This window comes from Macaca mulatta, chromosome 2, assembly GCF_049350105.2.
Source record: "Macaca mulatta isolate MMU2019108-1 chromosome 2, T2T-MMU8v2.0, whole genome shotgun sequence".
Classification (NCBI taxonomy): Eukaryota; Metazoa; Chordata; class Mammalia; order Primates; family Cercopithecidae; genus Macaca; species Macaca mulatta.
Genome location: NC_133407.1, coordinates 171,008,472 through 171,021,397, shown reverse-complemented (window position 1 = coordinate 171,021,397; position 12,926 = coordinate 171,008,472). Strand labels below are relative to the sequence as shown.

Genomic DNA, 12,926 nt, shown 5'->3' with positions numbered 1-12,926 from the left:
ATTACACCAAAATTGCATGTCAGAAAAATCTGTGCGATAATGTTATGTGTATTGAAGTTAAATGTTGACTAACAAATATTATATATTACTAAAATATATTTTATATTCTTTCAGGTGCTTTTAGATGAAATATATTTTATGGCAACCATGCAGAATATGCAAACAATGGAATACAAAGGATTACTCTAAGGGATTTTTTTTTGTAGTTAAACCATGAACAACAACAAAACAGTAGAAAATACATATAAGAAAAAAAGCTTTTTAAAAAATAAAGCCCCAGAGATGCAATAATTATAAAATAAACTGGGTGGGTCATATTTTGGGCTTCTGACTATGCGGCTTAACTAATCACAGTAAATCTTACAACATTCCCATGAGAACTGCAATGAGTTAGATCTCAGCTGCCCAACACTGGGCTGTACGCCTTATGAGTCTCACATGTACTATTAATATGTAAAATTGTGAAAACTCTAAATTCAGCCAAATTCTTCTGCTCTCCCAAACGACTTGGGTGCAGTTCAGTCCATATTTTCAGTGACTTTTCATTTATCTTAACAGCTTCTCTCAGTTCTGGTTAATTCCTTCCTCAGGCTTGCCAGAGTCAAGTACTTCCAAGCGTCTGGCAAGTCCCATCTGTGATGAGTCACCTGCAGCAGAGTCTGCAGGAAGATCAGATGGGGCTGGCACAGGCAAGGAGACTCAGTACCCAGAAAAAGTGTCTGAATGTCTCTCTGATTCTCTCCCACACTGTATTACTTTTCCCATTTTCTTCCACCTTACTGACTTTCAGACAACAGAGTGTTTGCATGTTTTCCTTTTTTACAGTGCTGAAAACTTAAACCAGAACCATCCTGGAATGGCTATTTAAATAAGCAGGCAAACTGACCTGTGTTATCACAACCAAAGAGCCCTCTGAACATCCGCATTTTCTTTTGGATCCCCCATGTGCCTCGCCCATAAAGTTTGTCCCACCTTAGATATGAGAAAAACAATAATATAATTAAAATGTTTAAGAGAACCTAGCTGAAAGTGGTCGATTTTCATGGTGCTGTTGTTGACAGGGCCGAAGATGGTGATCACAGAGATTTTCCTGGTGGCCATCTTGCAGAAACTTTCCAGATATTCATCACGTTGTTGCACATACATATTGTTCTCAGCCTTGGGAGCAGTGATCAGCTGGAGGTGGGTGAAGACAAACAAATACTAATTTATAGTGATAGTTTCACACTGGGGCAAAACCCAAAGAGATGATTTGGAAGAGAGGGCTGGTAGTGACTGCATCTACGCTACAGATATTCTGCTGAACAGTTAGCATAATTATGGCCCAAAAGGGCCATTTGAAAAGGCCTCTTCTTGTCTCCAAGACAGCTTAGAGTTTTCTACTCACTTCCATTATTTACCTCCATTACTATTCTCCATGTGTCTCAGTTTTCTCATTTGTGAACTCTGCAAAGGAATACTTATTTTGCAAGACTGCTGTGAACATTACATGAATACTTGGCACGCAGTAATTGTTCAATAAATGTTATTTTCCTTCCCTAATTTTGATCTTCATTATTCTTATTGGCTGATTAGATATTGGTTAATTCAGTGGTTACTACTATTATTCACATTTCACAGGGTTAAGAGAGTTTCATAGCCAGGTCCTGGGCACTATGAAACTTTAGAACTTTTATTAGAAAACCTTGCAGAAAGGTTTTATGATGACTTTCAGGCCTACGTTTTGTCACATAGAATGTATTCATTGTCACATTCAGCCTGCACAGAGTTGGTGGTGTTTGTCTTTTGATATTGCAGTTTTCCAACAGGATGTCTTTTACTCTAAGTTTAGCCTTCTCTTTAGTTCAGACCTGGTATTTTTCACCTACCCCTCTGTCTTTCATCCTCATTCTGTGACCCTTGTTTCCTGGGGAAAAGAAAAAAGAGGAAAGACAAAGCAATCAAAAGAAATACTTTAGTCACCAGGAATCTGAGAAAATGTAATTTATTTTGGATACAGTGAGGATAACCCTATTTTTAAGAGGTCCTTTTGAATCTTTTCTCTGAGAATGTCTCACTATTTTTATCTAACCTAATACAAAAGCTTCTCCACTCTCTTGATTAATTTAGTTGCCCTTCCCTGAGCCTTCTCCAATTTTACCAGGTCTTCTTGAGCTGAAGCTAGAACTGTGTTCCACACTCCACAGGCTAGTGGGCATAGTGCTGCTCACCTTGGAGGTGAGAGGATGTGAAATTTTATTGTGATGATGACCAGGTCTTTGTTGAGATCTTTGATCCCAAATAGATCACCAGGCTGATGTCTGCAATGAACGCTGCCTATTTGCCCTTTGTTGCGTCATCACTAAGCTCAGAAGCAAGCCTCTATAAATCATTTTTCTGTAAACAACTTTTGCATTTGACTAAATACAAATGTATCAGCCAATTTTCTTGCATTTGACTAAATTCAAATTTATCAACCAATTTTCTATTTATCCACCTAACCTTATAAAATATTTCTGAAGTTTATGACTATTGGCATTTTTCAGAGGGCAAGTCACCAGGCTGTGTACCTCTTCCAAATATTTTATCAAAAATGGTTAATAAATCTGGTCTCAGCTTGATCCTGCTGTTTATTTTTCTCTATCAGAGATGTCTGTATTGCTGCCTGCAGGCTTTCCCTTCTAAGAATTCTCTCCGCATGACAAAATACTCTCCCTCAAGGAAATTAAACGTGTTCAATCGCCTTTGAATGGAACATTAACAAAGGTTTTCTGGGATGAAGTTTTTGTTTTGTTTTGTTTTTCAGATCACAATTAATTCTAAATAGACATGCTTTAGTTTATTTTTCCTGTGTTTCTATGCCTGCTCATATGGATATTCTGGGTAGGAAATGTTTGTTTTAGGAACAACAATTTTTCAAGGGGAAAAACAAAATTTCTCCAGATATATTCATTGAGTCACACTTAGCTTTAAAACAAGATTTAAGGCAGCTACAAAAAGATGTGGTGATGGTATTTTTAGTTACTTGGTTTGTTTTTCATTAGCTTTATGGCATCTGAAAATATTTCTTCAGATTTCAATGGGAGCCCAGATACCGAAGTTTTATTTTAAGTTGGTATGTTTTAGGTCTTTTTTTCTGACTGTTTTGTGCTCAAAAACACACTCTTCTGAAATAAAGAAAATGAATGTTTAAGTAAAAACACAAAACAGTAAAAACAAAGGTAAGAGAAAGGGACTTACTGTTAATGGTTTTGGACTCTCTATTCTAAATTAAGGATAAGCACATATTTAGAATATATTTAGAGGAGTTTCTAGGGCAAAGCTGCTTAGATGTTAGATGACAGAAAATTACCTGTTTCTGTAACTTCAAATTCATACATAGATTCCGTTTCATCCATCCCATACTTTGCCATAGACCCTTACAATCTGTGGACAGACCATGGTATGACAGGATTTTGAGTCCTCAACCCTCCTCTAGTCTTCTCCTCCTTGTGTATATTAAGAATATCAGACAGTATGTAATCACACAGAACCTTATCCTCCCTTATGTGGTAGATTCTCCCACATGGCTCTATATGTAGTAATGAGAGGCCATGGATACCCCGTGGGAATCTCATTTAAATAAATAAGAGCCTCTGATATTTACTTTCACTGCAGACCCTTTGCCCAAGAATGCCTTTAACCACCAGGGGGGTGACATTAGTTTTGCAGGACTCATTCCCTAACTTCCGGCCCTCCACGTTCTGATCCCGGGCTCTCTTTTGCTAATGTCCTCCTATACCTCCCTTACCTGACCTCTTTACCCCCTAGAGCCAGACCCAGTCTAAATTAGGAAACGAAAGGAATCTTGGGCAGAGAGGCACAGAGAAAGAATAACTGCAGTCAAAGTCAGGGGGTTGTCATTTCGGTCCTAGTTCGGCCCCTGGCTAGCTTGTAGCCTGAATAAATCCACTTAATCTTCTGAAGCTCAGCATTGTCGTTACAATGAAACAATTTTCCTGCCAACCTCATCAGGTTGTGAGATCTGAGCAAAAGTAAATATATCTGTATATCTTTATAAGTACATAACATGAACTTATTACAGGTTGATTTATTCTTAATAAATAAATATGTGTTCCCCAAGCACACACAGGTATGTTGCCTCTGAATAATTCACTCACAATCCCTCCTCTGTCTTTGCCCGTGTCACTCCTCCTACCTCAGAAACCTGCCCCCTCCCTTCTCTAAATCTGATTCTTTCTTTCAACGTACTATCCTCCTTAAAGTCTTTTCTAGCACACAGAAAAGTCTTTTCTATCACTTCTTCCTTTTAATTACTGCTCTTATTGTCTGCCCCGCCCACTTGGAATTTAAGTATTTCCTTAATTCACTATATAACGGTCGCATCTCCCCAGGCAGAATGTAAGTTCCTCAGACTCTATTACCGTCCTGCAGATGGTGGGGGCATAAATGCTGGCCAGTACTCCTCAGGTTGTATAGATCACCCCAGTCAGAGGAGAGGAGAGGGACTCAGGAACAAAGGGGTCCCCTGGTTGTTGTGAGTGTCTAGATGCAGGCTCCAACCTTACCAGTTGGTAAAAACACTCTTACGTTTAGTCTGCTCCTCAAGTTTGCAACTTTTAGGGAAGACTGACCATCTGAACCCATTTCAGGGACTCTTTCCCTATGTTTTGACATCTCCATCCCATTCACTTTCTAGTTTGGCAGTATTTCAGACAGTGTTTAAAATGGGAACCATTTCCAGTCCCCTCTTCCTAAAAAGAGCAGCTTAGAGCTTCTCAGTAAACACTATTTTCTGTCACTTGGCCTCTTTCCAGTTTGATGGTAATAAATCAGGGCATGTATCATGAATTTAAAACTGTGTTGTATTTCTTTTTCATGCTTCTGTTCCAACTGGTGTCTTGGCTCAATGAGCCTCAGAGGATAAGGAAGCCTGTTTGCATAAGTAAAGAGAGCAAACAGCAATGGAAGAAAGCTAGAGGGAAGGTATTTTAAGTCTCAGATTATTCAAAATACTGTGTTAGGCTCAAAACACTAGAGTCTTTTGTTTTGTTTTGTTTTGTTTTTACAGGATTCTGAAAAATAACTTTCAAGCTAATAGTCTGCCTTAGTACAGCAGGAAACCTTAAATCCTTTCCCAAAATTAAACCAAGTAAGTTGATTGTTGTCCCAATACACAGATGTCTGAAGTAAGGTTGGAAATACTAACCCACCTGAATTACAGGAGATTCGGTCACCAAATAATTCTTTTTTTTTTTTTTTTGAGACGGATCCTTGCTCTGTCGCCCAGGCTGGAGTGCAGTGGCGCGATCTCGGCTCACTGCAAGCTCCGCCTCCCGGGTTCACGCTATTCTCCTGCCTCAGCCTCCACAGTAGCTGGGACTACAGGCGCCCGCCACCGCGCCCGGCTAATTTCTTTTTGTATTTTTAGTAGAGACGGGGTTTCACCGTGTTAGCCAGGATGGTCTCGATCTCCTGACCTCGTGATCCGCCCGCCTCGGCCTCCCAAAGTGCTGGGATTACAGGCTTGAGCCACCGCGCCCGGCCTCAAAGAATTCTTAAACTTGAACTTGAATTCATTCAAGTCAGCATTTGAGGTCCCTTGTTCATTGACAAGTGAATAGATCTCAGAGCGCAGAATGATGGCTTGTCAGCTATACTCCCCATAGCGCAATGCTTTGGTGATAAGCTTACCTATACTCTCACTATCTTCAACCTCAAACTGACACCAAGCAGTTTGAAGGATTAGGTTAACTGGAATCCAATCTATTGTTTTTGACTGACTGTCTGGAAAGCCAGAGAATTGAGTGCAGAGGACTAGCTGTGTATTAAAGGCAGAAACTCCACATTTGTGCTTAGCAATCCTTTACCACTTATCTGGGTGACTCAAGGTTGAAAATGAAGTTTTAAATTTATTTGTATTCATATGTATTAACTTTTTAAATTCATATTTATTAACTGGCAAGATCATTCCTCAGTTTCCCCTTCACTTTATGGCATGTCCCACAGGAAGTTCATATTCAAAAGAAATCAGAAAGGGAGATTGGCCTGAATTTGAGCTTTCAACTCAAACAGATCTGAGTTCTAATTTTGACTTCACCACATATTAGCTATATATCTTGGGTTCTGTTTTCTCATGTGTAGAAAGGGGTTAATAAATCATTCACTGAGGGATTGTTTCGAGAATTAAACCACACAGTCTTGGCAAAGTACCTTGCAGGATGTGCCCTTCTTCATCAACAGGTTTAGAGGCAGGAGGTTTGAAAGAGTGAACACTAGTCTAAAAATAGGACACCCGGCTCCACCTGCAGCTCCTGTGAAGGCCTCTAGGAAGCCATCCACCTGGGACCTACACCATTGCTGTTAGTGTTTCTGTAATTGTTAAGTAGCAGTTATGTGATATGTCCACATCTAAAGAATGATGGTATAAATAAGGACAAAGCACTAAGGGTTTACAACAAATGGTAGTTAAGTACCAGGTTACTGAAAAGCTGAGAAGATGAGCTGAAAGTCCTGCACAAAATTTCATGGAATGTCAACCTGCTTTCAGTTTGAGTTTACTGGGTTAAGTTAAGGCCAGTTGGAGGTAGCTGTTCTCAGCCATACTTAAATAGCTTGAGAGTGCTAAGCCTTAATGAATAGTAATTGAATCACTGAGGTTCCTGAGTAACATTAGCCAAGTTTGATGGGAAAAGTGAGTGGAAAAGGCTAAACCGCACCAACAATGTTTTTCACCCATTGGTCTCCTCTCTGGTGAAAACTTCTTTTCTCTCCATCTTTTGCTTTGGTATCATCTTTATTTCATTTGGTCTTTTCTAATCCATTCTTACTTTAGACATCATTAGCTCTTCAGAAGACACATTTCTGATATGATCATCAGCTGGGCGCACATAGGATCAAAAGTCTGAAAAGCCTTCTGTTAGTATTTTCTTTCTAATAACAAACCTGGTTCTCTCACTAGCCCAAAGAACCAACACTGCCAGGAGCAATTCCAGCTGGTTTCTGTTTTGCCTCACATGACATCAGCAGAAGCTGTCATTTGAGTTTCATTTGCTAGAAATTTATAAGCAGGGATACCATTAAAAGCAGGAATGGCCCAGCTGGGCTTTCAGATCCCCTACTAAAGGAGTGGGGAGAAGGAGGGAGAAATGAAAAGTATGACTAATATCAGGAATACACTATGAAAACCCCTTTCTTTTGACTCACAAGCTGGCGGCAATGGGAAATATTTGCCAGACGGGTGCACAATTACAATCCTGACATTTTACCCGTGATTTTCTTTTTTTAAACCTGACCATGAGGAACATTTTGCCTGCCCTGTTGGCTAAATGAACAGAGTTGGGTGATGTATTTTAATGGGTTGGATAAAGTTGTAGATACTCAGGAGGAGAGCATTGGAGCAAACCACTAACGCTTTCCCATGCCCCAAAGAGAGCAGTTTGCCCCCAGGGGCTCCCTAACAGACATTCAAGTGTCAGGTAGAGTTTTACTCTGAAATCTGATTTCTTTTTTGTTCTAATGGGAACATTCCCATTTAAATATATGTACACTGAGAATATCCAAGCGGCCTATCACCTGATAACCTAAGTTTATATAGACACGTTAAGGCTCTGGTTAGATATTGCACCAATATACAGAAAATATATAACAAAACACACAGAGGCATACAAATAAATCCCTAGAATCAACCAGAGCTAGGTTTTGCTCTCATACACAGACCTACTATCCATGTAAACAGCTAAGAGAATTTGCGCTATGTCCCACTCGTGATAAACATCACAAAGAACTTTGCTCTGAGTAATATTTCAAATGTACATTTAAACTTTCTGAAACAACATATGATAAATGGGCACCAGAGTTCCTCTGCCCAGATCATTAACCAAAATTTAGGCTAGCTTGGAAAACCTAAAAGATTCTCTAAGAAATGCCTTGAGAAAAGAGAGCCTGTTTCTTTTGGTGGGGAAATGCAGGGTGTGCAGTCACCTTGTGCCTTCAGGAGGATGGGTGCTGCCCTCAACAGCATGAGTTGATTCTCTCACCCAGGCATCTGAAAAAATCATTCCTGACTCACGCTACCCAACATCAATTTATTGATCTTTTACCCAGAATTAATGGCAACAATATCCTTTTCCTCCTTGACAGCCTGGAGTAAAAAGCTAGCCTTAAGAGCCAGGGGTAGAAATTTTGGAGGGGCAGTAAGAGGGAAAGAGAAGACATGAAGAGGAGAAGGAGCCATTTGCACATCACTGATAAAATCTGCCCTTTTATTTGGCTCATTCCTGCCCAAAGCCCTCATTTGGTGGTGGCAAGTGATGGCCAAAAGAGAGGGTTGCTGAGATGCATCTGTGACTTACTCAACACGAGTGGCACTCAGAACCACAGACCAAGGGCAAGTAGGGACAGCTTGTCTCCTTTTTCACACACTGGTGCACAGGCACATGCACATACGCATACACATTTTACAGAGCCCCCGGAGAAACTGACATCTAGATTTCAAATTCAGGTGTATTTCTAGAGTAGCGGAAATTGAAGCAATTAACTCAGTTCCTCACATTCCACCCTTTGGCTCTTCCTAGTAGTTGGACAGCGATGGGAGAGGTAGGCTTTAAGGGGAGAAGATTTCTGATAGCTCATTTTAAAAGGATCCATGAGGGTCACACTAACAAGGACCCTTCCCTACTCCCAGTCATCCCCACTCCCCACCCAAGCTGTCTTTTTCTTGAGCACTCCAGTGTTGATATAGACCTAATTAGGGAAAGAGGGGACCTCTGCTATTGTCCCATAGACATGATTCTAGTTCCTAAGTCAGACAGACAGAAACCCTTTTAATAAGATGTGACTGAAGTCAATGCACTTCCTTTTAGGAATTTCATCATTCTTTTCATCCTTGGGACTTGGTAAAAGGGAGCTCTGTCCAGAAATATCCCTTGGAAGAGAGTGGTAGAAATGGGGGAAGGGTCCCTACAGGTCTGGAAGAAGCTGACTACAGGTGTTCTCCTGGGCTCATGTGTAGGGTCCCCCAGCCATTGACTTTGTGCTACAGGGCCATGAGTTGTGTGAGCAGAACTTCGTAGGGCACTAAACCAGAAGGAGCTATTGGCCTGCTGCCCTCTTTTGCCAGACTTCTGAGCTTCTTGACACAGTACAGGTTCAGCCACAATCTGGCATCTAGCAATATGATTTTTATATAACTAATAAGACAGACATTAACATGCCCTGCCTCAGCCCATAGAACAACGCCAAGGAGAAGGCTACTTACAAGGAGCCTTCGTTTGCCTTCAAAGGACCCCAGCAGGTCGGCCACTGACTTCTTGGGACTCTGCGTGAAGTGTTTGTTGGTGGGTTTCTGATAGCCATCCTGTTCTGTTTTACCTCCTTTTTTCTTCTTGCTCTTCTCTTTCTCTTGCTTGCTCTTTTTCTCAGACTTCTTCATTTGCTTTTCACTCTTAAGTAACTTGTCTGCATTCTCATTCTTCATCTTTTTTTTCTTCTCCTTCTCGGGTTTCTCAAGCTTTTCATGCTTTTTAGACTCCTTTGCTTTTTTAAGGGGAACATTCCCCACCTGCAGCTCCTCCTCCAGCTGAGAGGCAGTAGGCCGGCTGAGGTCATACTTCTCCTCATACTCATTACTAAGAATTTTGTCCTGGGCCTTCTTTTTGGGAGGTTTCTCCTTTGCTGGCTTGGGAGGACCTGGCACCACATTTGGGTCTCTATGGCCATGTTCCCGCCTGTCCATGCGGTTGTCCCGGAAACGGCCTGGACCAGCAGCCCTCGTGCTGGGCTCTGAAATGGTGGTGGGAGGGGCATCTGTGAAGCTCTCCAAGCCGGTGGCCTTGCTGGGTCTCCTGGTTGTCTGTGGCCTCTCCCTGTGCTGATCCTTCCGGGATGGAGGGTAAAGATTCTCTGAAACTGAGGGTCTCCTGGCAGTGGTCACCTCAGTGGTTGTAGGAGGCCTGTGGGAGGGTGAGGGGTTCCAGGGCCTCTGCGTGGTGGGAAAGGCAGTGGTGGTCATAGGTCTTGCAGCAACTGTTACCGCCCGGGACGTGGACCGAGTAATTGTTGTGGCTGGAGCAGGAGGAAGGGTGGTGGCCCTGGGGGTTGAGGGAGGTGGGGGCAAAGCTGGTGTAGTGGCGGCCAGTTTTCTCAGGACCTTCACCCGACTCTCTCTGGTTGGTGGGACTTGTGCTCTCCCGGGATCCTCTTTCCTCTTCTTGCTGCCCAGGCTCGGCCTTCCTGCTCCACCTCCACCATCATTCCCCTCCTCCACCACCTGGCCCTCTACACCAGCTGCCTTACATTTCTGGACAAAGCCCTTCTGCCTGATCTTCTCGATCCTACGGATGGGGCCTTGGTCGATGACCTCGTACATGGCTTCCAGCCTAACGGGGTATGGGTAGCGCTCCTCCACCTGCAGCGTCTTCTTCAGCAGCACCATGCCAAACTTGCCCTTCTCCAGCTTCAGGAAGCTCATCAGCTTAGGGATGAGGCTGGGGTCCAGGGGCTGCTCCAGGATCTGGCCCTCACTGGTAATCCTTCTCACCTTGCCTCCTTCCTCGCCTGCCTGGTGGAAGAGCACAATCTGTTGGATATGCCTCTCCGCCAGCTCACAGTACACATCGTCCTTCAGCAGGCTCATCATGAGGCGGTAGTAGCCTTCCGAGGCATGAGGGGCTGAGATGACCCACACTCTGTTCTTCCCTGCAAAGCTGGCAAGGATGTTGGGAGAGCTGGATCCCGAAGGGAAACGCAACATTCTTGACCGAGCTGAGGACCCCTCATCTCTGATCATCTCACGCGGAGAGCTCCTGGCCGCTGGTCTTTGCTCAGGTCTCATGGGGGCCCCATTGACGTCCACGCGGGCTGGCGGCTCCGTTGCGCGAGCTAGTCTCAACACCGGCACACTCCTCCTTCTCTGGAGAGGCTGAAGGTTTGGTTGTTCCAGAGTGGATCTCTCAATTCCACGAGACCTCCCAGTGTGCCTCAGAAACCGAGCTGGCCTACTGCTGTCCGGAGAAACCAAAGGCACTTTCCGCCCTCCATGGCTGTCTCTGATCGTGGCGTGGGGGTGGGGTTCTGATCCACACACGAGCCACATGGCCAACAGCATAGTGAAACGGGGTCCCATTCTCCATGTCATTGTGTAATCCACTTTGCGATGCACCGAGGTCATAAGACAAAGGGGAGGGGGAAAAAAGGAAGAAAATTATTTAACTGGAAACAGAGCTGGTCATTTTCTTTTTCTGCATTTCAGCCAAGGGGAGGGGAAAAGGGTGGTTAGAGAAGAAGGAGGGAGGTCAGGAGATGGAAAATGGGATGAGATTCTGTTACTTTCAAGCCCCTATAATTTGTTAGTGTTTAACACAGACAGTTACATTAAGCAGGAAATCCAATTCAGTTTCCCAGTCAGCATGCTTGCACTGTTTCAACTAAGGCTCTGGATGCTCCAAAGAAAATGCAAACTGGCATATTAATTATGACAACATTCACATTTCATTCCTTCAAAATAAGCGACAAAGAAACAAATAAACACACCAAAGACAGAAAGGATTACACACTTACATGGTGGCTCATAGAGATGGAAAGCAGAGGGTTGCAAAAGAAATCAGAAGTTTGGTTCCCAGGACAGTTTCCTAGATGAACTACTTTTCCTCCCAGCCCTCTCTCTTTTCCGAGGGTGAGCAATACAAAAGGGGTGTGCTGTAGCTCCAGCTTTCAGAGTACCGCCACAGATCCACAGCCCGTCCTGATCTGAGAGCTGAGCCGGTTCCTTTTCTTTCTGGCTGTGTCTTTTTACCTTCTGGACAAGTAGGATGAGGTGAAAGGAGCTGTCCTTATAAGTCTTTGTATCTCCATTTGTCTGCAGTTTCTCCTTGGTCTTGTGTGTCTGTGTGTGCCAGTCCCTTGTGCCGACACAGGATGTCCCTTAAAGTCCAGTCCCGGCGATTTCTGAATCTCACTCTTTCCCTCTTTAAAGTTCCAGGATCCTTCTTATCTCCCTTTCCCCCACAGTCTGGCTTAGTCTCTTTGTTTCCGGGCGTAAAAGCACTGGGATTAATATGTTTTCCAGGCTGAGGGAAAACACAGGAATGTGATGTCGAAAAAGGACTTTTTTCTTTCCCTATGCTTCTCTCCTCCCTTTATTTCTCCCTACCTTTTTCCTCCTCTTTTTCTTCTTCTTTTTCTTCTTTCTCTTGCCTGGATTCAGTCCCAGAAATGTTAGGACTACCTCAGTTTTGCTCCAAACCAAACTCAAACAACAGCAGCCACTGGAAATCAAGGAAACTTCACTAAGAATTTAACAGATCAGCAAAACACCGCCTCCTTCCCATTTCAGCACGTTCGGAGTGGACTCAGTGAGGAGGGCGAGGGCTGTTCTTTGGGGTGGGGGAAAGTTTTGAAACTCCACACATCATCATAAATCACTCTAGAATAGGATGACTGGTGACTTAACCCCTTCCAAACCAAGTCATCGGGGTACCTCCTCTTCCAGTCTGTTCTTACACTGCACTTTGGAAGGAGAAAATTCTCAGATTTCTGCATCAGGCTACATGCTTTTCTTAGAGACAGATACTCATTTGGGTCAGGGTGCTTGACTGTGCAGACACAGACCGTATATATGTATTTATAGTCCCATGTGTATATTTTTATATCTTTCTCCCTGTTTTGTGCTTTTAGTTTGAGGTTGGAAAACCCCATGGAAAACATGACTAGGTTGTTTTTATTTTATGCTAATTGGGGATCATATTACTGTGTTCTTGGTCCTAGTTTCTCCTCGGCATGGAAGGAAGCTGGTAAAAGGTTAGAAATGCAGGCAATGGCTGCGAGTCGAGATTGCAGTTGACTATTACATCAGGGAATGGGCATTATGATCTCTAGCTTCAAAGCCCTGGCTGCAGATGGTAGACTAAGGGCTTCCTTGGAGGTCCCGAGTCATTGATTTTGTGTGT

General features: G+C 43.2%; 1 protein-coding gene across 2 annotated transcripts in view; it reads right to left on the bottom strand.

Moving 5' to 3' along the window:
* Window positions 1-12,247, bottom strand: part of CCDC80 (coiled-coil domain containing 80) — a 35,990-nt gene extending 23,743 nt beyond the window's left edge. The window contains exons 1-3 of one of the 2 annotated variants that reach the window (XM_001105137.5): window positions 11,539-12,247; window positions 9,239-11,127; window positions 1,020-1,176 (exon numbers count right to left, since the gene is read on the bottom strand). In XM_001105137.5, the coding sequence (XP_001105137.3) occupies window positions 1,020-1,176; window positions 9,239-11,116 (2,035 nt within the window). In that variant the 5' untranslated portion in view covers window positions 11,117-11,127; window positions 11,539-12,247. The remainder of the gene's footprint in view (window positions 1-1,019; window positions 1,177-9,238; window positions 11,128-11,538) is intronic. The other variant, XM_001104892.5, reaches the window with a different exon arrangement.
* Window positions 12,248-12,926: the final 679 nt, after the last annotated feature.